General features: G+C 43.8%; 1 protein-coding gene across 2 annotated transcripts in view; it reads left to right on the plus strand.

Annotated features, from left to right (window-relative positions):
* LOC123831221 (BEN domain-containing protein 5) overlaps window positions 1–27,312 on the plus strand; it is a 237,458-nt gene that overhangs the window by 154,154 nt on the left and 55,992 nt on the right. For both annotated transcript variants that reach the window (XM_045858033.1, XM_045858024.1), the window contains exon 7: window positions 25,295–25,447. In XM_045858033.1, coding sequence (XP_045713989.1) covers window positions 25,295–25,447 — 153 coding nt within the window. The remainder of the gene's footprint in view (window positions 1–25,294; window positions 25,448–27,312) is intronic.

Genomic DNA, 27,312 nt, shown 5'->3' on the forward strand with positions numbered 1-27,312 from the left:
AGGGAAGAGGAAGGATGGAGACAATCCTTGTGGGATAAGTCAGAGAGATGGCAGGTCAGACAAGAGACCTCACATGAGCAAAGGCGTGGAGGAAGATGAGAATAGCAGTAAGGAGGAGGGTCAGGCTGGTGTAGAATGCCCCTTTGGAGGAAGGAAGGAATTTTTTTTTAAAAAGTGGTCAGGTTCTAAAGGGCCCCAGAATACCAGGCTGAGATATTTGAGCTTTGCCACTGGGGCCAAAGGGAGCTCGGCGGGCAGGGAGAGGGCAGGAGGGTGAGCGCTGGCTCTCGTTATGCAATCAGCACTGGCGTTTAGACCTCCCAGCAGCGACCCCTTTAATCTGACAGTCTGCTTTGGTATAATTTGTTAAAAATGACAAAATGTCTCATTTTTCTGCAGTTCATTTTGACCTTTCTTAATATTAGAAAGTTAATTTCAGAAGGGAAATAAATGTATTAGTGTTGTCACAGTCATAAAAAGATGAATTCTGTACTGTCAAGCTATTTCTTTGGATGAATCCATCATGCTGTACGATGGTTGCCTTCCAACACCCAGCATCCTCCCAGCTCCTTCCCTCCCTCCCTCCCACCCTTCCTCCCTGTTTCTTTCTTTCTCCCTTCTCTCTTCTGTCCCTCACTCCTTCCATCTGCCTGCACATCTACTAGGATGTGCTCTGGGAGGACAGAGATAAAAGACACTGTCCAGCCCCTGTTCTAAGGCAAGATGCACACTAGTAGGGAAGACAGATGGGAAAGCAGCCATTGTAGATGTGTCTAAATGCCATGAGGAGAGAGCCAAGAGCTGAGGGGGCACCCAGAAGGAACTGTCCATCCTGCAGAGAGGACTCCTGTTAAATTAGGAACCTATAGCCTACAGTATGACTTGGAGAGTAGGACTCTGTGAGTAGGAGAAAACACAGTAGGTGGGGTTCTGAAGGCTTGGGTTCTGGTCCCATCTCTGAACTATAGAAGTTACTAGACATTGAGCTCCCAGGCTATAGAAGCATTCCACATACACTATTGTACTTAACCTTCACATCCTTATCAAAATCTTTTTGTTCCTATTTGTTTTCAGAAGAGGAAAACAAGGCTCAGAGAAATGAAATAAATTGGCCCACTTGGGTTGTAACTCTCATACAAAGTTAACTCTGAAATCAGAGTGGCTCACCATCTACTGGGCTTCATCTCCAGCTAGCTACAGGGAATTATTTTTTATTATACTACATGGTATACTGTTATTAACTTTACCATTACCATACCAGTTATACTTACTGCTGTGTGACCTTGGAAAATCCAGTTCTTCCCTCTCTCTGGGTCTCAGTTCCTCCTTAGCGCAATGAAGAAGTTGGACCAGCTCTGACCTCCTCTGGTTGTAGAAAAAGAACTCCTGGGATCCCAGGCCTCTCAAGCCCTACTGTACAGGAGACACATGGTTATCTTATCAAAATTCCAGTTCTGGCCCTGGCTGGCATAGCTCAGTGGATTGAGCACAGGCTGCGAACCAAAGTGTTGCAGGTTCGATTCCCAGTCAGGGTACATGCCTGGGTTGCAGGCCATGACCCCCAGCAACCGCACATTGATGTTTCTCTCCCTCTCTCTCTATCTCCCTCCCTTCCCTCTCTAAAAATAAATAAATAAATAAGTAAAATCTTTAAAAAAAATAAAGGCTAGTTTAAGAAAAAATTCCAGTTCTGATCAGTCGGTCTGGAGTGGGATCTGAGAATCTGCATTTCTAACATGCTTCCAGGTGATGCTGATATCTCTACTTCAAGGACCCTCTTTTGAGTAGCAATGGCATGATCTATGGTAGGAACAAACTATGGGGTCGAGCACAGACCCACTGAAGATGTGGGTTTAGGATTGCTGAAAGAAGAGCAACCAATAAAAGCAATCCTACTAAAGACCCATTTACCTAATTTTGTTACCTGGGATTTTCACTGTTTTAGATTTAAAATTAGTGATATTCTCAAGAGATTAAAAGGAAGAAAATGGAACTTGTAAGGTCTTGAAGAAATGTTTTCTACCTTAAAGACATGTGTTTTAATTCAAGATGCATCTATCTGATATTCCCCTGAAGCTCAGCTTTCCAGCTCAGATGAGTACAGCTCAGCTCTCCTGTGGGAAGGTGACTATCTCTTTCCCTCCCCACATCTTGGTGTGAGTGGGGGGATGCAGCTCCTTTCCCAGGATGTACCAGCACACTCACACTGCCTAAAGCCCTTAAGGAACCCCCATTACCTACTGGGTTATGCCCCTCCAGCTTGGTAGTCAAAGCTTTAGATGCATTTCTCTATACACCCTTGTGTGACACTCTTATCCTAACTGCCTGTTCCTCTTTTCCCAAAAAGACATATGGCTCACCCACTTCACACTGCCAGCCTTGTTGCAGTCAGACCCATCCCTGCACCTTTATCCCCACACATTCCCTTTCATCGGGGCTGTTTCCCCTTCTTTCCCATTGTCCAGCCCTCCAATTTCTGCAGAGGATTTAGCTTTGTCTCCATGCCACCATTTCCAGGAAGACTGCTGTCCCCATCACAGCTGTAAACAGGACTTATCTGGGCCCATAAACTTTTTTTACCATCATTTAATTCTGAGAACAATAATGTTAGGTAAGTACCATCCCATTTTTTATATGAACAAAAAGAGACAGGAGGAGTCCAGCTTGGATCTGTTGAACTCTGAAGTCTGGATTTCTTCCCTCCCTCCTTTGCCCTCCCCCCTAGTCCATTATGTGTACATCTCTTACGGTGTCATCACCTACTCCTGTGGCTTAGAGCTACTTTTCTTTGTGATGAAAGGAAAAAAGGGTTTTCTTGTGTAAAGAAAGTGAGGTAGACAGAAGGGCCTACAAGATGCTGGATGTTAAAAGTAGCAGGGAGGCTGCGAGAGGAATGCAGGTTGGTGGACAAGGGGCATATTTGCCCACCTCTCTTCACTGACAAAGCGTACAACAGAGTACCCTTTATAGTATGCAAAGCACTTTCCCTGCAGTATCTCATTGGAGTCTCAAGATTACCTTCTTTGGGCTATGTTTTGATGGATTCCTGTGATTATCCTCAATACTACTGGGTCCCATTGAAGCCAGATGGGACTAATGAGTTAGAGGCAATCAAATTATAGAATGCCGGAGCTAGAAGGAAAGTAAGAGATTCTTGTTTACCCTCTTCATTTTACAAATGAAAAAACTGATGCCAAAAGGAAAATGACTTCCTCAAGGTCACACAGTGATTTGGTGGCATAGACTCATTTGGCTTTTATTGCATCTTTTTCCTTACCTTGTTCCATTTCAGAGCTAGGGGCTTACTGGAGAAAGTGTATGTTAGTGAATGCCAACAGTCCTTCATGTGGAAGAAATACAAGAAAGAAACTCCAGTTCTCTGATTCATCTTTGTGTCTCTGCCGACAGAGTAGACTTCCACTGCCATTTTTCCTTTTGTTTTGTGTTGTTTTGTTTTCATCAGATAGTGACCTTGGAAATCTAGACCTTTGAAACCTGGTTTTTCCTCCTATGCCTTATCCTTTTTAACTCTTTTTAAAATTATTTTTTATATATTCAGTACTTAAAAGGCTCACAAACAGCCTCATGGCCTGAATTCATGTATAACACAATTGGAGACAACTTCGAGCATGAGAAAAACAAAGAATACTTTCCTGCAAGAAAGTGTGCTATATCATTCAGCTCTTGCTGTAATAACAAATAATCCCAGTAGTTTGGAAGCTTATAACGCCAACATTTATTTCATACTCAGGTTGCATAAAGGCTGTGAGTGAGCCAGCCACAGCTCTGGTCGCATCTCCACATTTAGGGCCTCATTCAAAAGTGCGGCCTCTAGCTGGGATCTGCTGTTTTCAGGGAGGAGGGTGGGAATGCAACCCCATGTACAGTTTCCATGCAGAGTGGCAAATTTTATGACTATTCACATGCCAGTGGCCAAAGCATGTCCCAAAGCCAAAGCCAAAATCTCTTAGATGCTTGGGCAAACAAAATGACAATAGGAGACCCCTTACCGCAGAGAGAAGAGTCAGGAACAATGATTTGACCCACCAAGCTTACCTTGTTGGTGAATCAAAATAACAATGTTGTTTTCCCACTTTGGACCCCAGTTTCTGATCTCTAAAATGAGGGATCTGGCTTTGGGAAGTAAATTTACATAATGGAAAGAGTCAGATTACCCGAGTTCCAGTTCTAGTTGTACCACAGACTAGCTGTGTGTGTGGCCTTAGGTGAGTTACTCAACCTGCGTTTCCTCGTCTATTTCTTCTAAAATACAAACCTGTAGTTTTATAAAAACCAGAATGGCTTTATTCTCTTAATGTTTCTCATAATTTTTTTTAACCTTAGAAATATCTTTTAGAGAATAATGTTTCTTGTGGGGGACATTTTTTTGGAGACATAATCCTTTTAAGTTATGTTAAATTTAAGAAATATTGAATTTAATACTGTTTTAAATAGAAATATTTATAGCATATCCTGTTTTTATAAAAACATTTTTATTTAGTTATCTGTTTGACCAGCCAACTGTACTTTAATTTGTCTGTATGGGAGGGAAGTTGTTAATGGCCGTTATTTCTGCATTGTAGGATTGCAGGTGATGTATTTAATTTTCATCTTGACCTGAGACAATGTCCAGGCTGACTCTGAGCTTCCCAGGGATGGCCACCCCTGCCTTTCCCCACCTTCATCCACACAACTCAGTGAATCCTGAACTCTCCATGCAGACCTGACTCTTTCAGGACGCCGCCTCTGCCGCAGCTGTCCCCAGGCATTAGGTTCCCTTCCCCTGCACCGCCACACACCCATGTGCTTGGCTTCTTCCCCTGTTTTCCTTGAGAACACAAAGTCCTCCTGATGCAGAAACTGGGGCTTGTTTATTCCTTTAGTCCCAGCACTCACACTGGGTCTGACACACAGATAGGCATCCGTGACTATTTGCTGAAGGAACTCGTGGACTTGGTTCCGTTCTGTCCGAGCTGGTAGTTGACTCCCACAAAGCAGGGAGCCTGCAGCCCATCAGCAGGCCCTCCGCCCGCTGGCTGTGGGTGGGGCCAGTGGCCGTTCCTCAATGCTGCTTTTGCCTGTGGGACTCTCTGCTGCTCCCTGTCCTCTTCCTTCCCTGCCTCCCAGGGCTCAGAGAGCTCCATGCCCTGTCTCTGAGCCCAACTGTTTATTTATTTTGACCCACTGTAAGAAAAAAGGTGTTGCAGCATGTAAACTTTAAAAGTAAAGGGATTGATTTTTATCCTGAGTCTTTGTTTCTTTCCTTCTTTCTGATGGGGGATTTAAACAAAGATCTTATTTCCTTGACATCAATAAAAATAGTCTTGTGTAATAGACACAAAGAGGCACACAAGATACTCATCTACAGCAGGGCTTAGCAGTTAACGGCATATACTTTATAGTCATGCAGTTGGATTTGAATCCTTTCTCTCTCTTACTCAGCTCTGTGACTTTCAGCAAGTGAAGCACCCTCTCTGCAACTTTCTTTATCTTTAAAAGGAGGATAACATCTAAAGCTCTGGCTTATGTGAAAACTAAACGGGGTAATGCATGAGAAGCAGCACAATGCCTGGCATCCTCATTAAATGGTAATGATTGCTAGGTGTGACAGCTAGCCATAACACTTGGCAGCACGAGGCAGTTTTCAAAAGTTCTTCATTTGTGTTAACTCTATTACTTCTCAGCACTGCAAGATAGGTGTTTGCCCAGCTCTAGGGATGAAGACACAAATTAATCATCCCCACCATCCTACAGACAGTACTGGCCCCCAGGGAGGAGGAGCAGGGAGTGTGCTCTTAGTCCCCACAGCAGTCTGCCCGGGGGCTGAGATGGGCATTGAGGCCCCAAGTCTGGAACCTGCCCCCCAAGTTCTCTCCCCCTCCCCTGCTCTCTCTTGCTCTCTATGCTCCCCACCTTGGAAGTCAGGCCACCTGGCAGGAGAATCCCTTCTCTTCCATCCTTCACGGAAGCCCGAGCCCTGGGCCTCTGCCAGGGAGCCTCAGGCCTGCTTCTAAGCCATTAGTCAGGCTGCCAGAGGGCTGGGCGGCCTGTCCATTTTTCACACACAGATAGCAGGGCAGCTGACAGAGCTGGGCAGGCTTGGCAATGGCTTTCGCTGTGAACAGAATCTCAATGAAGTCTCTGGCCCAACCTACCACGGACGATCGTGACCCAGGCCTGCCCTGGCAGCCAGGGGGAGTCAGGCTGCTGGCTCAGGGCCCAGCTGCCAGCCCCTGCCCCTCTGCTGCGGGATGGTTTTTCTGTCCTCAACCATGTTGAGGGCTGGTCAGTTGCATTTGATACCACTTTCTTCCAGGGTGTGTGTGCGCACATGTGCATGTGTGTGAGCACACACAGGGAAGGAGAACGGCTCCTCATTCACCTTGAAGCTGGTTTCCTGGAGTGGAGAATGGGCCCAGCATACAGGTAGTGTTGGAGGGGGAAGAGAGTGTAAGGAGGAAAATTACAAGGATTCTGAATCCATTGGGAAAATAAACATCAGGGGGAAATGAAGGAGCCTTGCAAGATGAAAGAAAGTGTGTAGACTATCTTAGACCACCTCATCTTACACGTTCCCACTTAACCACGCTTAATGCCAACCAAACCTGAACACAGGAGTTCTGTTGGTTTTAAAGTGGGGTGGGTGGGACAAAGCAGATCCTTGAAAATTTTACTTAAATATTATCTTTTATCTTCAAAATTCAAACACCCAAAACATAAACATATAATATAAATCTAAGAGAGGTTTCAGTCATCCACTTCTTCATTCTCACCTTCAGGGTTGCACCCCCTACCCTACTTCTCCAGGCCTCCCCCCACCTCATGATTCTGTGAGAAGACTAGAAGTCGTGCCCTCTGGTGCCTAGAAACGCGTCCCTGCCAATGGGCTCAGTGTGGGCAGGAAGGATCCAGCAAGCCCAGCCGTGTGCGTGGCACTGAGCTCTGGGGATGCAGCCATGAGCCAGCTTCCACCCTCAGGCAGCCCGCATCCAATGGGAAAAGCAGTGTCGGATTATTATGTGCAGCATAGTCAGGTGGGAGCAGCAGCAATGCCTTCCATGTGTGGGACACATACTCCACATCAGACTTCTTTTACGCTATCCCCAGTCCCAACACAGTGGGGTGGGTGGGGGAAGGCAGGCATTGTCAGGTTCATTGTAGATCTGAGGAAACCGAGGCTAAGAAGGTACATGACCGGCCCCAAGTCATGCAGCTGATACGTGGGGCACGCAGGACTTTAATCCAGGCCTCTGTTGTTTCAAAGTTTAGGTTCTTCCTACTCTGTTGACTCCTGTAATAAAGAACAGCTTGACCTAGGGGGACAGAAAATAAGCCCAGCCTGGGAGAGTAGGCGGGGAATGTTTCCTAAAGGAAACAACGCTGATACCGAGTCTTAGAGGATACGTAAGAGTTGGCCAGGCATCCGCAGGCAGGGAGAAGAGAGGTTAGCTCTGGGGCAGATCAAGTAATAAACGTGGAGGAGTGAAATGGCATGACTTTTGTGGGAGGTGACTAGAGTGAATAATGCTAGAGAAAAGTGGTAAGATATTAGGCAGGAGAAATGGAGAGGGCCAGATTGTAAAGGCTTTTCCGGTAGTCTTTGGGGAAGCAATAGAGGGTTACTAAGTGGAGGAGTGACATGGTCAGATTTGTGTTTAGCAAAGTCACTATCTCCAGCCGGATGTAGAGGATGAATTGAAACAGGAGAAATTGGAGGCTGTCTCAGCATCTATCCATCCATCTCCATTTGTCTCCATCATTTATCCATGTCCTAAACTCCTCTGTCTTGTCTCTATTTGCCTGTGTTTGTCTAGTTATCAGTCTCTACCTGTATCTGACTTGCCTATATATCTGGTCCCTCAGACTCCCTCTGTAACTCTAGGCAAGACACTTCACCACTCATACAAAGGTCCCTCATCCATAAAATGAGGATCATAATGCCAGCCTCAAAAGGTTAGATTAGGGACTAAGTGTGATATTGCATGTTAAATCTTTTTATATATTATATAGTACCATACAAAGGTGAAGAATTATTATCTAGCTATCACTGTTTCAGGTGTCAGGTCTTTTTTTTTTAACAAAAGTTAATTGAATATCTAGCCTAGACTGGGTGCCTTGCTATATATCTGATGAAACAAAGGGTTATATAACAAATCAGAAGTGATTCCAGACTTCTAGAGACTGCAATATAGTAGAAGTATACAAAAAGCTAGAATAGAAGCCTCTGTTATTTGTTACTTACTAATTTGCTACCTATCTGTCTGGTTGCCTGTCTACCCATCCGTCCATCCACCCATCCACCCACCCACCCATCCATCCATCCATCCATGCATCCATCTTTCTCTCTCTGTCTAGTTGTGCTTACATCTGTATTCACAGGCCGTCACTCACTCAGAACAATCCAAGCCACATGGGCTTTCACGTGAAATCCCCTTTCCACTGGGGACCACCTTTCACCATGCAATTTTTGAGAACCTATGCCTTTAAAATAAGAGAGAAGAATAAACTGCAAAACAACCACTGCTGTAGATGACATAGAAAGGGATTTTTTTCCTTTCAAGTCTTAGGACTCTCTCAGCCCCTTCCTACTCATGTAGCTTGCAGGAATTTCCTGAAGATTTGAGTTGGTCCCACATAGATCTGACACTGCCACATTCCATAAGTCAAGAAAGCTAGGCTGAGAGCCCTGAGGAGCTGAGCCCATTGAATTCTAGTCTCTGTGGCTAACCCAGAACTTCAGATAGGCTCCAGGCAGTTCCAAACATCTACATCTTTCACAAACATTGTGAAGGGTTTGCCTTATAAATCCCCACCTCTGAGATGTCCTTTAAGAAGCACTATTGTATAGTAAGGAGCAAGTTCTGCTCTGCTGCCCATAAGCTCTGTGACTTCAATCAAGTTACTCAGTCCCTCTGGGCCTCAATGTCAGAATCAACCAGATGAAGATAATAGTTCTGATTAGGGTTGTTGTAAGGATTTAGTGATATGATGTCCAACGTGAAATGTTTAGCACGGAACCTGACATTTCGTATGCTCCCTGAATAGAATCAAAGTTGGGACTCAGATTTATTTTTTCTTAGTAATGAAACATATTGTCACTGACCTAAACACCCTGTTTTTGTGGTTGTGTGTGTGTGAACACAGATGTGTCTGTGCAGGTGGAGTTGTAGAAGGATACATGTTTTAAACTTCAGTGCTCCACTCGTGAGCACTAAGATACTAGCCCAGTGCCATCCGTGGATGTTTCCATAGTGGTTGTGCTGCTCTGCACTCTCCACGAACAGTAATTACCTGCACCCCACCCCCCCGCCATGGGCTATGGAAAACTTGCAGTGTGGCTAGTGCCACTGAGGAACTGAATTTTTCTTAAGCTAATTTTAATTTAATTTAAATAGTCACAAGTGTTAGGGCAGCCGTAGTTTATGCCCTTCTTTTAAATGACACTTGCAATAATTATTGTGGTATGAAAAAAAATTACTGAACATCTACTATGTTTCAGGCATGTGGACATGTTTTTGCTCACTTGTCAGGTAGCTTCATGAAAGACATGGTGCTGTTGTCACTTCCTATCTACTGACAAGGAAACTGAGACTCAGAGAAATAAAATGACTCCTTCAATGTCACAAAGCCAGTTCAGGGTTTGAACCTGGATCTCCAGTCTCAAAGCCCTACTCTTTTCATGATCTGTGGGCATCACATGCTGCCTTACAGCTGTGTCCCCTGTCTGCAAACATCAGCTGTATTCCCACTGCCTCAGGAAGCGCTCAGATTGTATCTGGAGGTGGTGATGTCCTGTCAATGAGCTGTGAGGCCCCCGTGATCTGGCCCTCCATTGCCTCTCTGAACCCCCTTCCCTGACTCTGCCTCACTCCCTCCACTCTCGGTCCATTGCCTTCCTTGCTTTTCAAAGCTCCTGCCCCAGGTCATCTTGCTGGCCCTTACCTCAGCTTGGCTCCACGGTGTATGTATAGTTTCCTCTTGTTATAAATTGATCACTCTGAGTGTAGAAGGAAGAGTGGATTTGGGTGATGAGAGAGGGAAGAAGGTGTTTTGAGTGGAAGCAGAGAGGTCAGATCAGTGGCTGCTACAAGAGTCCAGAACCATAACAGCCAATGTCAAAAGCCAAGCCCAGGCCTCCTTGCCCAGAGCCTTACAGAGTGTGATGTGTCAGAGCAGGAGTGACCTTCAGAGGTCAGCTAGTGCAGGGTCCTACTGGAAGGGTGATGAAACTGGGTCACAGAGGCACGAAGGTGATTTTCCCAAAGTTGGCCAAGTTGGTGCCAGAGCTCTCATTTTCTCCTTTCCTAATTTGACTTTTCACCTGCTGTGATCTTTCTCCCACATCACAAGTCCTCATAAAAATGGAGGTTTTACTGTTACCCACCTTCTACCTCCATTCCAATCCTTTTTGTAAAAGAAATTTTCAGAGAGTCCCTGTTTTCTTAAAGGCTCTGAGTCACTTAAAAGGCAGGAATTCAGTTCTCCCTAAACAAATCAATTTTTACAAAGAATGAGCACATCTTCCCCTAGAAGTCTGAGCATGTCCTCCAGAGAATACAGAAATTCATACAAAATGTCTTGGAAGAAGATAGGAAAATCTTATTCCATTTTTTAGAGACAGAGGGAAAAACCCACAAAAGCCCAAGCATAACTTTTCTGATGCCTGATAATATTCCTCTCTCATCTCTCCTTCCCCCACAACTACTTTGTCTTAGGCCCTGGGAGCCTGTGGGAAGCTGCTCTGTGATGTTTATCTCTATGATTAAAGCGTTACACTTTATTGAGTTCTTTACATCAGCAGCACAATCTGCAATGCAGGACTTTACATAAGACCTCATCTTCTTCTCCCACCATTACTGTTACTAACCTGGTGGCAATAAACAGGAAATACATCTTTGCCTATGATGTACTCTTTGTTTGTGTCCCAATAGCAAGAAAAAAGGGGGGGCAGGGAGAACCCAGAGAGAATAGGGAAGAATTTTTACTCATTATACCCCTTTGATGTCTGCCCTTCTCTCTCCCAACATTTCTCACAGAAGATCAAGGATGAAGGTTATCTCTGCTCAGGGATGTTTTCTTCTCCCTCCTTAACTCATCCATTTATTTATCCCGTAGGATTTCCTCAGCACCTTCCATGTGCCAGGCACTGTGCTAGGTGTTGGAGATGCAAACAGTTTAGGTCTTGGCCAGCGGGGGCTACAGACACACAGCAACAATCATGGAGCTGTGAGGTGAGGATAATGGAAGTGGAAGGCTGAGTGACAATGTAAATGAGATAGGGCATGGCCAACCATACGTGGGTGCTTTAAGGAATTCTTCACAGAGAAAGAGATGCTTGTGTCAGGCCCTGGAGGAGGACTTCCGAGAGAAAGGCCTCATTGGCTGCAGGAACAGCATAAGTGAGGGCGTGGCAGGCACCGAAGAGCATTGCCCTTCCTCTGTGGGTGTGGCATGACAAAAGCCTTGGATCCTGTTGGCAGATGCTAGGAAAGGAGGTTGCAGAGGGAGACAGGTAGTCAAGAACCTCATGTCCATCTACGGGAAATAGCTCCCATGCCTGCTGTTAATCTGCTCCCTTGGCTCCCTTGGGACTAGGCCTAAAGCAGAAGATCAAAACAGAATGACACAGGAAGAACTCGTACTGTGGATAGAAGGACCTAGATTTATCTCTGACTCTGCCGCTCCTTAGCTGTGTGGTCTGGAGCCATTTTCATCTGTGAAATGGGTGTGGTGAGAGTGAGACAATGATTATAGTTGTATAGGTTGTTGATAGTATTTCATGTGTCAAAGGAAAGGGGGTGGGGAGAAAATTCCAGATAATTCAAAGAGCCAAAGAAGCCACAAACTTATTCTATGTGATTTTGATAATGGTTTTCATATGGATTTAGAGGAAGGAGACTGTACCATTTCCTTCAAACCAAGAGATAAAGCCTGGTGTGTCCTTACACTGCCTGGTGGTCCTACCATTGCTCACCTCGCACAGGTGCCCCCTCACTCCTCACTGCCTCCTGGCTGAGTGGTGCAGTCCCTGACAATCGATTTCTTCTCCTCAGAGGCAGTGAAAGCCTGGAGCAAAGTAATAGCTTGACAAAACCCCTGCCTCGTCCCATTTACATTCCAGTTGGGGACCCAGGTGTATGAGTATATATATTTTAAAGTCTTGTTCTGATTCTATATTCTATCGAAAGTGTGCAATACTTATGCCTTTCTATATTCATAAAGAGCTCTATTGTTTTTCAGAAACATATGATTACATGGGAAACATAGTTTTTTCATTCAAATTTTCATGTTTAGGAGGCAACTGATTTCTTTGTATCAAAATGACATAACCTAATACCATAGACCATCTGATAGCATCCCACTCTAACTGAGGACAAGCACCTAGGGGAAAATACCCAACTCAAACTTATAAGATGGTGACATTCCCAGTTTCAGTGAATGGTTCAACCACCCAGCCACCCAAGCCAGACACCTGGAAATTAATCCAAATTTAGGTCCCACATCCAGCCCTGTCAACCTTACTTTATAATAGGTCTCATATCTGTAGCCTTCTTCTCATTCTCCTGCTCCTGCTTTCATTCCTCACCTTATCAATTACTTCTCACTTGGACTATAACAAAAAGGGCTAACTACTCTACGTGACTTTGAGTCTTATAACCTCCAATTCTTCCTCATTACTGCTCCCAGAACAATCTTTCTAAAATGTAAACATAACCATGTTATACTTTCATAAAATCCTTTTCTGTATTTTTTACTCTATAGAAAAAGTACTGACCTTACAGTGTCTTGCAGGGCCTTCCATGAGTGCACCCATGGATGCCTCTCCAGTCCCTTCCCTCACCCCACGCCACTCATGGCCTTCAATCATACCAGACACCTTAGAGTTCCCTTAGTGGGCCCAGTCCTTTTGGTCTTGGGGTTTTTGCTCTCACAGATCCTTTTGCCTAAAACATATTTCTCTCCTCTGGGGGCTCCGTTCCTTATCATCCACTATATGAACACCTTCTTGTCTTTCAACACCTGTTCAACAGTCTCCTGCTCTACAGAGTCTTTCTGAACCACCCAGTAAATCAATGGTTCCTACAGCTGTATCTTTACTCAGGGCACCTGGAAGGCTTATCCACTTGTTTCTTTGTCTGTCTTTCTTACCACACTGTGAAAAGAGAGAGAGGTAGGAAAGGGGGAATAGAATGAGCAAAGGAATGAAGAAAGAGAAGAGAGGAGGGACCAGATGAGAGAGGATAGCAGGAAGGGGAGAAAGAGTAAAGGAACAGACATCAGATCCCTGCCTGCACCTTTCTTGTCTCCGCCTCCTCTCCCCTAGCCACCTACAAAGCAGATAGGAACCTTCTTACTTTTCTCCAGGATGAAGTAGATATTTTCAGCATGAATGTTGGCACCCCTGAACACTTCTTTGAAAAACAGTGATACCGACTCTACCAAAAGGGAAGCCTGTGTTAGCATGGGGAAAATGTTGAATGGCTGCCTTGTAGCAGGCTCTCACCACAGGGCTATGCCAAGGAAAAGGGTGTGCACTCAGGTCCCGAATGGGGTGAGGGGGGAAAGGCTGGCAGGAGTTGCCTTCAGAGGCCAAAGGAAGGAGAAAAAACAAACAAAACAGCACAAAGCAGGAAGATGAGATGATTGAATGATATAAGAATCTCCAGGCATAATGGGCCCCAAGAAATCACCAAATCCATTCTCTAATTGGGGAAATGGAAGGGAGGAAATGGACTCTTCCAGAGTCACAGAGCATGTTAGTAGGAGAGCCAAGAGGAGTTTCCTGGGAAGAAAGGAACTAACATTTACTGAGGACCTACCATCCCCCTCAGATCCTTGGTTAGATGTATGTTATTACCTTTCTTGATCAGCTAACACACTCCTGTAGGAGATGTCTCCAAATATTCAGGCCACAGATATTTATTGAGTTCCTAATATGTTCCTGGGGGTGCCCTAGTTTCATCAGCCTTTGATTTATAATGAAGTAACATTAACTTTTAATTATGAAATTAAAATGTCCCTTGGCTCTCACAGGCTTAAATATTATATCTCAGTCCTCTTAGTTTGTCTCATCTTCCTGTTCAGACTGGGGCTTTAAGGGAGAGTCTGGCTCCTCCACTGGCATGTAGGTCCACTCTTGATGCAGGAGTGGGCACCTGAGTGACCCCCAAGGGTGAGGATCAAGCAGAAGCTTTGGAGGAGGTGAGATGTAAGTTAGAATTCCAGTTCAGGCCCTAAGTTGGTAGGAGAGCTTGACAAGCCAGCCTCTGAGCTTCTTCTGAGAAATAAGATCATGGTCCCCTTTACCTCAGTGGATTATTGAGAGAATTAAATGAGTTAATTTTGTGTGGCAATGGTTTATAAACTCCAAAAATATGCAAGATGATGATTATTGTCAGTAGAGGTCCTATTGAAAAAGGAAGGAACTTACATTGATATAAGCTGGGTCTCCCAGCCCCTCTCCTATGTTACAACAGCTCCTTCACCTCGCCTCAAACCTTTCATTGTGCATGCAATTACTTTCAAAACACTCATTTCCCTGCAAGGTTTTGAGCTCAAAGAGGTCTGTATTCCTGGTGCCAAGCACAGCACCCACACTTAGTATCGCCATGTGATTGGAAAGAATGTATTGAGAGTGCATACAGGCTGCCAGACAGTTTGCTAGGTGCAATACCAGTTACCTTATTTAAGTTCATGACACTCCTGTGAGGTTGGGATTATTTACCCCCATTTTTAGGTGAGAAAACTGAGGCTCAGAAAAGGAAAGCAACTCCTACAGGCCATAAAAGCTCACCCACGGCTAAGCTGACCCCTGAAGCCAAGTCCACCAGATCCCCGAACCACACTTGTCCCATGACTACCCTTCTTCTCTCATCATCAACTTTGTCATGGTCAATTTTGGGGTCACCACTCACTGCTATAGGGACAGGAGGCTGAGGTCAGGAGTTCTTCTTTTGTCCTGGAAAGGTCTGTTATGAACCCAAACCTCCCATGCTGAGCCTCTGGTCTTTTGTCTTTTTTCTGGGCCAAGGTGGAGGAGGTGGTAGAAACAGAGGAAGGCTCACTCCTGACAGGCCAGACCTTGTTCTTCCTGGGTCCTTACAGGGAGGAGATATAGAAATGCTTCTGTTTACAGGCAGATTTTACTGATCACTTTTAAGTAGAGCGGGTTGTAACAAACAAATTAGAAGTAGAAAAATGCTTTTACTCCTCATCCTGCTGCTATTGGTGCTTCCCCAACTCATACCTAAGCATTATTCTCACAGATTTCCTCTGGCATAAAGTTTATTCTGCTGAAGCCAAAGAGGCCACAGAAGCAGGGGCCGGGCCACTCTGAATAGTTTAGAGATGATAAGCTTAGCCTTCGTTCAGAAAGACTGGGGTTTGAAGCCCTGCCATATGCAAGCTCTTTGCCTCAGTTTCTGTATATGATCATAAAAGTACTTACCCCATAGGACTGTTGTAAGAACCATTATAAGCCTTACACAGGAAGTACTCAGGGGATGTCAGGAGCTTTCAGTGGAGTGCCATGGTTTGGTTAAGAACATGGACTTCAGGGCCAGGTTGTCGGGTTCTGCCAGTGACCACTATGTGATCTGCAGGTTCCCTGGTCAAGTTACCTACCCTTTCTATTTCTCAGTTTCCTTATTTGTAAATGACATTTCTATCTGATAGAGTTGCGGGAGGATCAATGAGTGCCTGGTGTAGCAGTAAGTGCTCTATTTTTACTATTATCCTCCCTCCAAAGCCCCTCTGGATAGAATCTAGGTCTTGAGACTCCTATTAACACACCCTTTTTCTGAGCCCAGGATTGCCGGTCCACTCATTCATTTGTTAATGTAGTCACTCTACAAATGTCTCCTGAGTACATTCTCTGTGCTATATGAGAAGCCCTGGGAATGCAGAGGGGGACCAGGTGTGATCTCAGCCTTCAGAGGGTTCACAGATCACTCCCTCCTTTTTTTCCTCTGTTGGTTTCCATGAATTTGTCCTTGTTTCATCCCACTTCCTCAGCCACTCCATTCTCCTTGTCTTTCTTCTCTACCTAAACTCTCAGTTGTAGAGGGCCCCACGCTCCAGGACCTCTTCTAAATCTACACTATCTCCTGGCAGTGATAACTAGCACCACTGTGCTGATGATGCCACCTTTACAGCTCCAGTCCTCTCCCCAGGGTTCTGTTTGCACATACGTAATTGCCTGCTGATACTTCCAGTGTGATATTCGGCATCAGGACTCTTGATTCCCTTACCACTGTCCAACTGGGCTTCATCCAAGTCGTCTCCACCTCTCTACATGGCATGACCATCTACTCAGTTGCTGAAGTCATAAACCCTTGATCTGTGTTTGATATTTCCTCCATATAATCCATGTGCAGGACCTCTGGAGGTATAGGCAAAATATTGATCAAATATGACCTGCCTTTTTTATGTCTACTGCCATCACTCCAGCTCAAGCTACTATGATCAGTTTTGGGGGAACTGTTCACCTGCCTCTACTCATGCCCCATGACAATTGATTACCTATGTGACAGACAAGTTAAGGCTTTACAGAACCCCCCTATTAAGATGGCTTTCTGCTGTCTGTAGGATAAACTCTGTACTCTGACCCAGCCTGCAAGGCCCTGTGTGAGCCTGACCCTAGGAACCTCTCTTCAGGCTCACCTCCAGGGTCCATCACAATCCAGCCACTGGTCTTCCCTCCGGTTATTGAAAATGCCACCCTCATCCTTGCTTCAGGGCCTTTATTTGCCCAGAACTGTCTTGCCAGCTTCTTTGAATGGCTCATTGTTGTCATCCTTCAAGGCTAAGCTCAAATGTCAGAGGCCTTTCCTAATTACGCTATCTAAAGTTGACCCATTCACCCAGTTAGTCAGCATCCTGTGGCTTACCTTAGGGCATGCCTAGCATGTATTACAATCTGCAGTCACCTTGCTTAGCTGCTGTTCATGGTCTGTTGTTCCCACTGAGCTAGCTACCAGGTCCTTACAGGTAGAAATCTCATCTGTTATTCACCCTCAGGTCCTGGAACATAGCAGGTTCACAGTAAATATTTGTCAAATGAATGAATGAATGAATGAATGAGCATCCTGGATGATGAACACTATAACAGAAAGCTATTTGAAGAATCTGTGGAGTCCAGATAAGAAAGCTGCAGTTTCTGGGAAAGTCAAAAAAGGCTTCTTGGACAGGGCCCATTGGGCCTGACTGAAATTTGAGCAAGATGTTTCATGGGTCGGGGAGAAGAGGATGCAGGGGAAGTAGGCATTCCTGCCTGCAGGAATCTCACACGCAGAAGCACAGAGTAGGAAAAACAGCCTGTGCTTAGGAAGTTGCAGGTGGCATTTAGGGCTGGAGTGTAGGATAGACAGAGGCAGGAACTGAAGTGTCCACAGCCCATCCCCTCATTTTCCTGGGCAGGCCCCATGGGTTTCTTATATGATTGCTCCTTTTTGTTCCCATATTTTTCTGTGGCTGAAGTTTCTCTCCAGACACATTCTGGGTATAGTAGAAGAGAGAAGTCTTAGTCGTGCCACTTCCAAGACCTGGACTCTGCACAATAAAAGACCTTTATGTGGTTTTGTTAGTTTGTTTTGCTGAGTTGTTTTTAAAGAAAGAATTCTCAACTTTTCTGAAAACTTTTTTTCTGCCTTAAGATAGCACCCTGACTTGCATAAATACCCACTTTAACTTAAGAGGGAGAAAAAAGCAGACATAGAGATACTTTAGTTGATTATGAAAAGAATATATTTGGGGCTTTATTTTGCCTGAGGCGCATGGGGAAACAGCTTTCTGGGACAAATCTCTGCAGGGGAGCTGTCTGGAAGGTCTCTACCACTCCTTGCTCCTCCCAGTCCCCACCTCATGGCTGTTGGGGAGGCTAAGCCTGACAGGGTCAGTCCCCAGGCCCCATAGGCCCCCAGCTCAGAAATGAATGATTCTCTCTAGAGCTTTCTTACTATGTATGATCCGTGAGGTTGCCTTACTAGGCACTGCAAGCTCCTGGGAGCACAGCAGGGTGCAGGACACCTGCTTGGAACTAGAGGCCTGGGTTTGAATCCCAGGTCTGCCACTTCCTGATGCAAAATCCTGGGAAAGTTACTGAAAGCTCTCAGAGCTTCAGTCCCTCCTCTGTAACGCTGGAATCAATAAAGCAGCTCTCGTCCTTCTCAACTTGCCGTCAGCCCTGCCAAGCTTTAGTTTCTCATCTCCAAACCCGAGATAAATGCCTCTGCCCTTCCTGGATTGCATTTCTCTTCCTTCATTGGATTGAATCTGAGATAAACCCTGAAGTGCTGCCCGAATGGGAAGGATTCAGCAGCACATCACAGCTTGAAGGCTCAGGTTCTGGGCCTGTGCCCAGTGAGGTGAGGCACGGCAGCAGCTCAGAATGTAGAAAGGAAAAAAAACTTCCTCCTCAGTGTCTGGGAAGAAGCAAACTCCGCACTAAATTATGTTGCAAATATGCCCTAAGGTAGTTTTAATTTTATTGGCACTGATTTTAATTTACTCTTCGGGCCCCTGATTGCAGGATGAGCTATTTGGCTGCTGGCAAGGGGACAGCCCTTCATCACTTGGTTTTAATTAAGGTTCTTAAGTTTAGAAGGAAGGAACAGAGGTGCTTTCCCCCACTTCCATTCTCAATCCCAAATTGTAATTAAGGGCCCTGCACTAGTGACACATGCCTTGCACTGACTTGGCCACAGAAAAGGACCTCATGTGACAGCTGAAAGAAACTTAAAATGTCCCTGCTCATCCATTTAATTCACTCTTCCATCAGTTCATTTTCTATTCATTCCTTTGCCAGATCTTAAATGGTAACCTATTACATATTAGGCCTGGCCCAGGTCCGATTTTAAAAAATTAACAATGCATGGTTCCTGTCCTGAAACAGCTCACACTCTAATGGGAGATGGAATAAGCAAAGCATTATTATGTCATGTGGTAAGTGCCATGAAAGAGATTTGTATCTTGAATTATCAGAGCACAGAGAAGGCTGTTAACTCATCCTGAGGGATAAAATAAGGCTATTAGAATTGAGATTTTGTACTAGTCAGATGAATAATGTTAGCTGCTGTAACAAGCAATCCCCAAATCTCAGTGGCTTAATACAGTAAAGGTTCATTACAGTCTGATCAAGTCAGGTAACTCTCCTGGCCACGTTCCTCCCAGTGTTGATTTGTACGATACCATTGTTTTTACACATATCTTCCATGCACAAGAATAAGAGAAAATGTGGGTGATACCATTGTTTTTAAACATAGCTTCCATGCACAAGAATAAGAGAAAATGTGGGTGATTGAATATGAGTTTTATGGCCAGGTCTGGAAGTGGCAGTTCTCATGACCACTCCCACCCCATTAGATCCCAAATGACAAGGGAGACTGTGAAATGTCTTCCATGGTCTAGGAAAAGGAAATGGGATTGGTGAACATATACTCAGTTTCTGCCTTATATTTTAAAGCTGCATCAGAGCCAAGTACAGAGAAAATGTGTTCTAGGCAGAGGAGATATTTACTATGTGTAAGTGTAGGAACCAAAGTCATGAGCACAGCAGTTCCAGGTGCTCTAGGTAGCTCAGCATGACTGGAGTGAAGAATATCAGACCAGAAGTGGCACAAACTGGGAGAAGATAGGAGACAAGGACCAGATCGTGTGGGGGCTTTAAATATACCTCAAGGGGCTTGGACTGTATCCTGTGAGCACCAAGGAGGTGCAGGACACTTTTAACTAGGGAAGTGACATGATTTGTTTACATTGAAAAAGATCACTCTGAAGTAGGAAGGAAACCAGAGAGGAATCTATTGTAGTAGAAAAAGTAGGAGGTAATGTGATGTGGTGCAGCCATGGTCCATGTCCTCAAAGAGCTCCTAGGCAGACAGACATTCTTATCAGCAGATTAGGTATACAGTAACAAGGACCAATATCAATATACAAGCAAGAAGCTGTTTGGAAAATAATGAAAGATTTCTTTTAATTGAGAATGAGGAAAAATCATGAAAAGTTTAAGGAAATCATATCTCCTGTATCTTATTTAACAACCATTTTTCAAGATGAGGAAACTGTCCTGGTCATTGTGGTTAAGTTTGTTGGAGTGTTATCCTGTAAACCAAAAGGTCGTGGGTTTCATTCCTGGTCAGGGCACCTGCCTAGATTAAAGGTTTGGTCCCAGGTCGGGGTGTGTATAAGGGGCAACTGTTTGATGTTTCTCTCTCTCATCGATGTTTCTCTCCCTCTTTCTTTCCTTCCCCTTCCCTTTCTCAAAAGTCAATAAGTATGTACTCAGGTGAGGCTAAAAATTTTTTTAATAAATAAATATGAGGAAACTGAGGCAAAGTGAAGAGTTGCTGCTTGTCCACAGTCCTGTTAACATTAAAACTAGAGGTAGGAACCCTGCATCTGCCTTCCATGCTGCAGTCTAATGGGGCCAATATGCATCTCTAAAACCAGTTTAGGCACAAAACATAATTAGTATATTGTTGGAATTAGTGTTTGTAGTCTTTGGCATTCCCAGAAATGTGCTAAATATGTGTAATAAAGAAGAAAAAGAACTTAGAACTCAAACTAAGATCCTAGTCAGGTAAATTTCTCATACCTTTTCCTACTATAATTTCAGTCCCTAGAATCTCACAGCAGGAAGGGATCATAGAAACTACTAATCTTTCAACATTGTTTTGGACGTATTACCTAATGCCATTAGACATGAAAAAAATTTGGAGCATAAAAACAGAAAAAGAAGAGGCAAACTTACTATGTACAGGTAATGAGATCACAAGCCCTGGACATCCTGCCCCCTTTATTCATCCTGCTCCCTGCTCCCAGGAGTCCTCACCTCCTTGCTGTTCCTCAAACAAGCCAAGTGCATCTGGCTTTTGCATTTATTTCTCCTTCTTCTGGGAACTCTTCCACTTGATATCCTCAAGAGTAACTCTCCTACTCCATTCAAGTTTCTGTTTCTCCAGAACCTCTATTACTTTTTATTCCCTTTCTGTTCCTTATTTGTCTCCATGGCATTAGTACCATGTACATTTGTACCATGGCAAATGTACTTTGTACATTTACCAACTGATTTATTTTCCTCCTCTTTTTTTAAATCATAGAACTTTTTAAAAGATTTTATTTATTTATTTTTAGAGAGGGAAGGGAGGGATAAAGAGAGAGAGAGAAACATCAATGTGCGGTTGCTGGGGGGCCGTGGCCTGCAACCCAGGTATGTGGCCTGACTGGGAATCGAACCTGCGACACTTTGGTTCGCACCCTGCGCTCAATCCACTGAGCTATGCCAGCCAGGGCTATTTTCCTTCTCTATAGAATGTAAAGTCTTTGAGATCATGAATTTCCTGTTGCATTTACTGCTTTATCTTTAGTGGCCAGAACATTCCCTGATGCATACCCCCAGTGCCTAGAACAATGACACACAGTAGGTACTCAGTGATTGTCTTTTGAATAAGAAAGCAAATGAAAATCACACAAGATCAAAAGAGTAATTATTACAAGTAATAATAGAATTAGTAAAGTATCTGGGTAAAACTTTAAGGTGTTAAAAACAAGAGGCAGGTTTATATTTATGGAGAACCATCAGTTAGAAGACTTAATGGAAGAAAACATCACATAATCAAAAATATAAACTGCCTTGGCATCCAAAGAACTGTTTAAGGTTTATATGGGAAAAAAAACTTTAAAAACTTCCTGTTGTACCCCATCCCCCCAAAAAACTTGAGTAAATGGAAAGTCACAACATATTCTTGGAAGTCTTAGTCATAAGAATCAATTCTTCCTACATTAATATGAAAATCTAATATGATTGCATTACAAATATTGAAATATTGACAGGATTTGGGGGAACAAGAAAAACTAAATAACTGTAAAGATTATACAAAAGTATGTAATAAAATATAGAAAAATTTAGGGAAAGAAGCATAATGAGGTGATACTAGCCCTCCAAATGTTAAAATACATTATAATCTTAATATAATTAAAACTGTAAAGTACTGATCCATGAATAGAAAAATGATTAGAACTGACCAAAAGTACAAAAGTAAACTCAGATACATACAAAAAATTATATGGTAAAGATGGCTTTTCAAAATAGTGTAAAAAATTAGTGAAAAAGTTAGTGTACAATTTAATAAGTAGTGTCAAGCAATAAAGTTTAATTCTTACCTCACACCCTATACTATGTAAATAAAATTTAAAAGGAAATATTTAAATATGAAAAACAAAGCAATAAAAGTAGTACAAAAAACAATGAAAATTTGATTCAGAAACCACAAAAGAAAAGATTGATAAATCTGTATTAAAAATTAGCATTTAAAAATTTCTGCATGGCAAAAAGTTCTTGCAGAAGGAAAGTCAAAAACAATGACAAACTGGGCAGAAACATTTTGAACAGCATGTAAAAGCTAATTCTCCTAATATCAAGTTTCCATAAATCAATAACAAATAAAGCCCAACAGTTCAGTTTTTAAAATAGACAAAGAATAAACAGACAATTCATAGAAAAGAAAATGCAAATAGTTCTTAATCATATGAAAAGCTACTTAGCCCTATAATAAAAGATAATTATACTAAGAGAAATTCAGGTTAAAACTAATCAGAGATGTCATTTTCACCCATCAAATTGGCCAATACCAAAATATTGATTTCACCCATCATGTCAAGGTAATTGACAATAAGACATTGTAATACATTGCTGGGAGTACAAATGATCCTTCTAAGGAGGTTAATCTGTCAATATTGATCAGAATTGCAAATGGACAGAGGACCCAAAAATTCTACTTCTAGAAATTTATCCTACACATAATTGTATGTGTGAAATATGGTGTCAATCACTAAGACATTGTTTGTAACAGGAAAAGGAAATAAGTGTCCAATAACAGAGGACTGGTTAAAGACTTCATATGTGGCTGTTAAAAAGAATGAGATACCCTTGCTGGTGTGGCTTAGTGGGTTGTGTGCCAGCCTATGAATCAAAAGGTCACAGGTTTGATTCCTGGTCAGGGCACATGCCTGGGTTACAGGCTAGGTCCCCCATTGGGGGCACTCTAGAGGCAGCTGATCAATGTTTCTCTCCCTCCCTTTCTCTCTCCCTTCTCCTCTCTTAATCTGAAAAAAAAAAGAATGAGGTAACTCTTTATGTACTGAGATATGTTAAGAGGGGAAAATAAGCAGCTCTGAGTTATGTGTTTAGTGTGCTACCATTTGTGTGTGTTGGGAGGAAGGGGGAGGAATGTTTACTTCTTTGTGTATAAACTATCTCTGGAAGGATGCATGAAACCTGGCAACAGGAGCTGCCTCTAGGGAGTGAAACTGGGTGTTCGGAGGACAGCAGTGAAAAAGGCGATTTTTCATTGTAAATACTTCCTTTTTTTTTCTTTTGACTCTGAACCATGTAAATCAATCAATATAATTCACCCGCTGATTATTTAAACCACATTAGGTGCCAGGTGTCAGGATAGGGCAGTGGAAGCCACTTTAGAGTAGTTATCAGAAGATCCAGTTTCTAATTCTTCTCCTTCACTAACTCACTGGCCAGCCTGAGGCCAGCAACCTGTCCACTCCAGGCTGGTCTGGGAAAGGTTAGAGAAACCGGTGTCAAGGCCCACTCTGGGTCTGACATCCAAAGATGTAAAATGCAGTTTTTCCTCCCTCATTTCTCAAGTCATCTCTCTACCTCCTCCTTTCCTCTGCAGCTCATCAAAAGCTCAGAGGAAAAGAGAGACAATTGAAGAAAATAAAATTGCAAAGACGACTTTTATAGGGCTCCTGTTGAATCATTGTATATTCCACCTCCAAAGCTGAAAATGATGAGTTTAATATCACACAGAGAAGTGCATCTTATATGTCTCAGAAGACAGCTTATGCCACCCAGAAAACTGGGAGCTCAGCAAGACGTAACACTTCACTCCAACTCTGAGGCAAATGAAATGAGAGCCATTAGGCTTACGTTCGAGAAACAACATGGTTTTCATTTGGTTTTAACTTGGTTTGAAAATGTCCCAAGGAGGAAGAATCTTTCTAAGCATGGACTTTTCTTCTTTCCCAGGACCACGTGCTAGAAACAGGGCAGATAGGTGGCCAGATTCTGCCTTGGCTATTTCCACCATAATTGATAATGAGGAGTTAACTGTGCTAGGTGTCTGGAGACCTGGGGTTCAGCCCATTATGCCATGAGCTTGGATAGGTCTCTTCCCCATTTGGGACCTCTGTCACTATGAGGAAGGATTAATAGGTACAACTTGGACTGATGTATAAGAAGACAAGGTTGGATTTGAGGGACATTGAGGCTCTAAGGACTTAAAAAATCCTCAGTTCCTACCATTCCATTACTGCATGTGGAGTAATCTCATTGGGGTTGTTTGTTCAGTCATTCTGCATGCGCTCCTGAGCATTCTCTGTGCACTGGCTCTGGGTTTTCTGCAGACAATCGCCCTATCTTCAGGGAGCTCATGGACCGGAATGTTAACAAATTATATCAGATCAAGCTAAGAAGTGCCTTACATATGTGTAAATAAAGAGCAGAGAAAGGCTAGTCACAATCATATTTACAGGTTACGAGGTGTTTTTTCCCCATGCAGTATTTATATATTCTTGGAGAGTAGGTGTGGCATCATGAAATGAGGTTAAATAATAGAATTAACTAGTATGTCATAGGTAAAGCTCCCAGAGTGAAGCCTGGCATGCACTAAATATGCAGTAAATGATAGTAATTATTATTGCAGTGTTTGATTTCCCCCTGTAACTCTCTGAGGTTGGAATTAAAATAACCACTTTTCAAATAAGAAAGCTGAGGCTCTAAGTAGGGCCATGATTTACTCCAGATCCCCTCAGCTAGAAATGGCCCAGGCAGGGCAAAACCACAAGCAGGAGCATAAATACAATCATGTTACCTGGAGGTATTTCTAATTAAGCAGAGAAACAAATGCTGCTAATGTGTTTAGTCATAAATGTATTAGCTGTTCAGGACTTAACCCAGCAAACACCTTACTTCTTTAAAAGAACTCTGAAGAAGGATGTGAATGGTTGTGCTCTCAGACCCTGAGGGCAGATAGTGTTAAAAATGAGGAAAAATGGATCCTCGCATGTCTCAACACCTCCAAGCGCATTGCCAATGGCTGCTGAATCGGCTGACAGATAGGGCCAGCTTGAAAGGAAGTGTGTGTGTGTGTGTGTGTGTGTGTGTGTGTGTGGTGTGTGCACCCACATGTGTGTGCATGTAGCATGTGATTTGTCTGGTCCCTTTAAGATAAAGCTCTGTGACCCCAGACTTCTCATTTGTTATCCTCTCTCTCAACAGAAAACAAGCCTGGAGTTTTATATTGACATCCACGCCCACTCCACCATGATGAATGGCTTCATGTACGGCAACATCTTTGAGGATGAAGAACGGTTCCAGAGGCAGGCCATTTTTCCCAAGCTCCTCTGCCAGAATGCTGAAGACTTCTCCTATGTACGTCAAGGGCTTCCTTTTGGCCTGGCCCAGCCCCCCTCCCAACCCCATCCCTGCCCCTCTCCCTCCCTTTGTCCCCCTCTCTGTCTCCTCACTCAGTTCAGTTCGGTTGAACACTTAGGGAACCCCAGCTCTGTGCCAAGTCTCGCGTGGATGATAAAGACAGAGGTAACAAGCTATGCCATGCTCACCAGCTGCTCATTACCAGTCAGGAGGGAGACTTTGAAATGGCAGGGAGCGTTTGGTTTGTCTGAGGAGTTGGCATTTGTTTAGTTGATAGGATTCCGGCAGTAACAAGAGAAGAAACTCACTGAGCAACTAGGCACTACCATGTGCCAGACCCTGCCCCCGGGTCCGTGTGCACCTACCTCAGTTCCTCTAGTAGGAGCCCGACATGACTGCCGAAGGGGGTTATACGCCCACCCTTCTCCTCCTCCGTGATGCTTTCTGTGCCTCAATTTCTTTGACAGTAATGTGTGGGTGAGAATTTCTTGCTCTGCTTGCACCATAGCTTCTCGGGAGGACAAATGTAGTAATAGATTGAAGAGTACGTTGTAGGCAGAAAAGACCTCATCACACCCCAGAAGCTGTTGTTACTACCCACCTCGCATGCTGAGGAGGACTGGAGAGGCTGTGGGCTGGCAGTCAGAATAATTTGCAGCAAAAAGAAGTATTGGAAAAGGACAGGGAGAGAAGATAAGGAGGGGAGTCAGCATGTGGTGTAGGGACATGGGAGAGAGTTTCTGCACATTTTCCTTTGTTTTGATACTTAACCTCTGAGGCCTGTTATTTCCGTGTGGCCAGAAGGCGAAAGGCCCACAAAGGTCAGAGCAATTTCTGAAGTTGATGAGCTGAAAATGGGCCTGCCCATTGCTTCAGGCCTGGACTTCAGTGGAGATGATAAATTTCTCTACGAGGAAAGATGCACATCAAATCTTAGAATCTTTGAATGCCAGGCCATGAGAGGAACTGGGCGGTTATTTAGCCCAGTTTCCTCTACATCTAAGAGACACATGTGGCCCAGAGAGGTTGAGTATCTGCAGCAAAGTTCCTCAGCATTTGGTGGTATAATCAAAACAGGTGGCTCTCCATTTTCAGTTCCAGGATAAAAAGAGCCATCCTGGTTTCTGTGGGAGTCTCTGCAGGATGGTCAGCCCTTGTATTTTTGAAACCACTCCAGTTCCAGAGCAGACTGGTCTCCTGAGTCCAGGTTCCCTGGGAGGCTGGGCCATAAGTACAGAGACCATCACAGGGGTAAATTTTCCCAAGGCTGACAAAAGAGGCATGGTCTAGGACACAGGTGTCAAACAAAAAGCCCGTGGGCCGAATCCCTCCCTCCACCTTGTTTTATCTGGCCTAGCACCTTGTGCCAGGTAAATTTTTACCTGGCGGCAGTGCCAAGCTCTCACTTAACTGTTAAAGAGTAGTTACATTTATACAGTCCTAAAATTACATTCAGCCCTTTGAAGGCAACTGTGAGGTTGATGTGGCCCCCAGTGAGAATGAGTTTGACACCCCTGGTCTAGGAGCTTTATTTCTGGCTTTGCCCGATTATGTTGTTCCTGCATTGCAGCCCCTTTAAGAGCTCAAGGTCAGGGTCAAGGTCATCTACCCAAGTCCAATCTCTGTTGCCCCTCTTCTCTGATCCTCAGTGCCCAACTCTAAAATGAGAGATGGATTTTGCTACATAGACTTAGATGGTCCTTTCAGATCTGATAGTATCTGATTCTCTGATCCTTTCCTTTACCTCAACACACACACACAGTTCTCTGCTTCTTTCCATGTCGTTGTCTTGTTTTGCTGTTTTCTTTCTAATCTTCCTTTCCCTCTTTTCCTTCTTCTCTTATATCCTGCTGAATAAGACA

The sequence above is a fragment of the Phyllostomus hastatus genome, unplaced genomic scaffold, assembly GCF_019186645.2.
Source record: "Phyllostomus hastatus isolate PE091 unplaced genomic scaffold, TTU_PhHast_1.1 phas_contig_147, whole genome shotgun sequence".
NCBI classification, from domain to species: domain Eukaryota; kingdom Metazoa; phylum Chordata; class Mammalia; order Chiroptera; family Phyllostomidae; genus Phyllostomus; species Phyllostomus hastatus.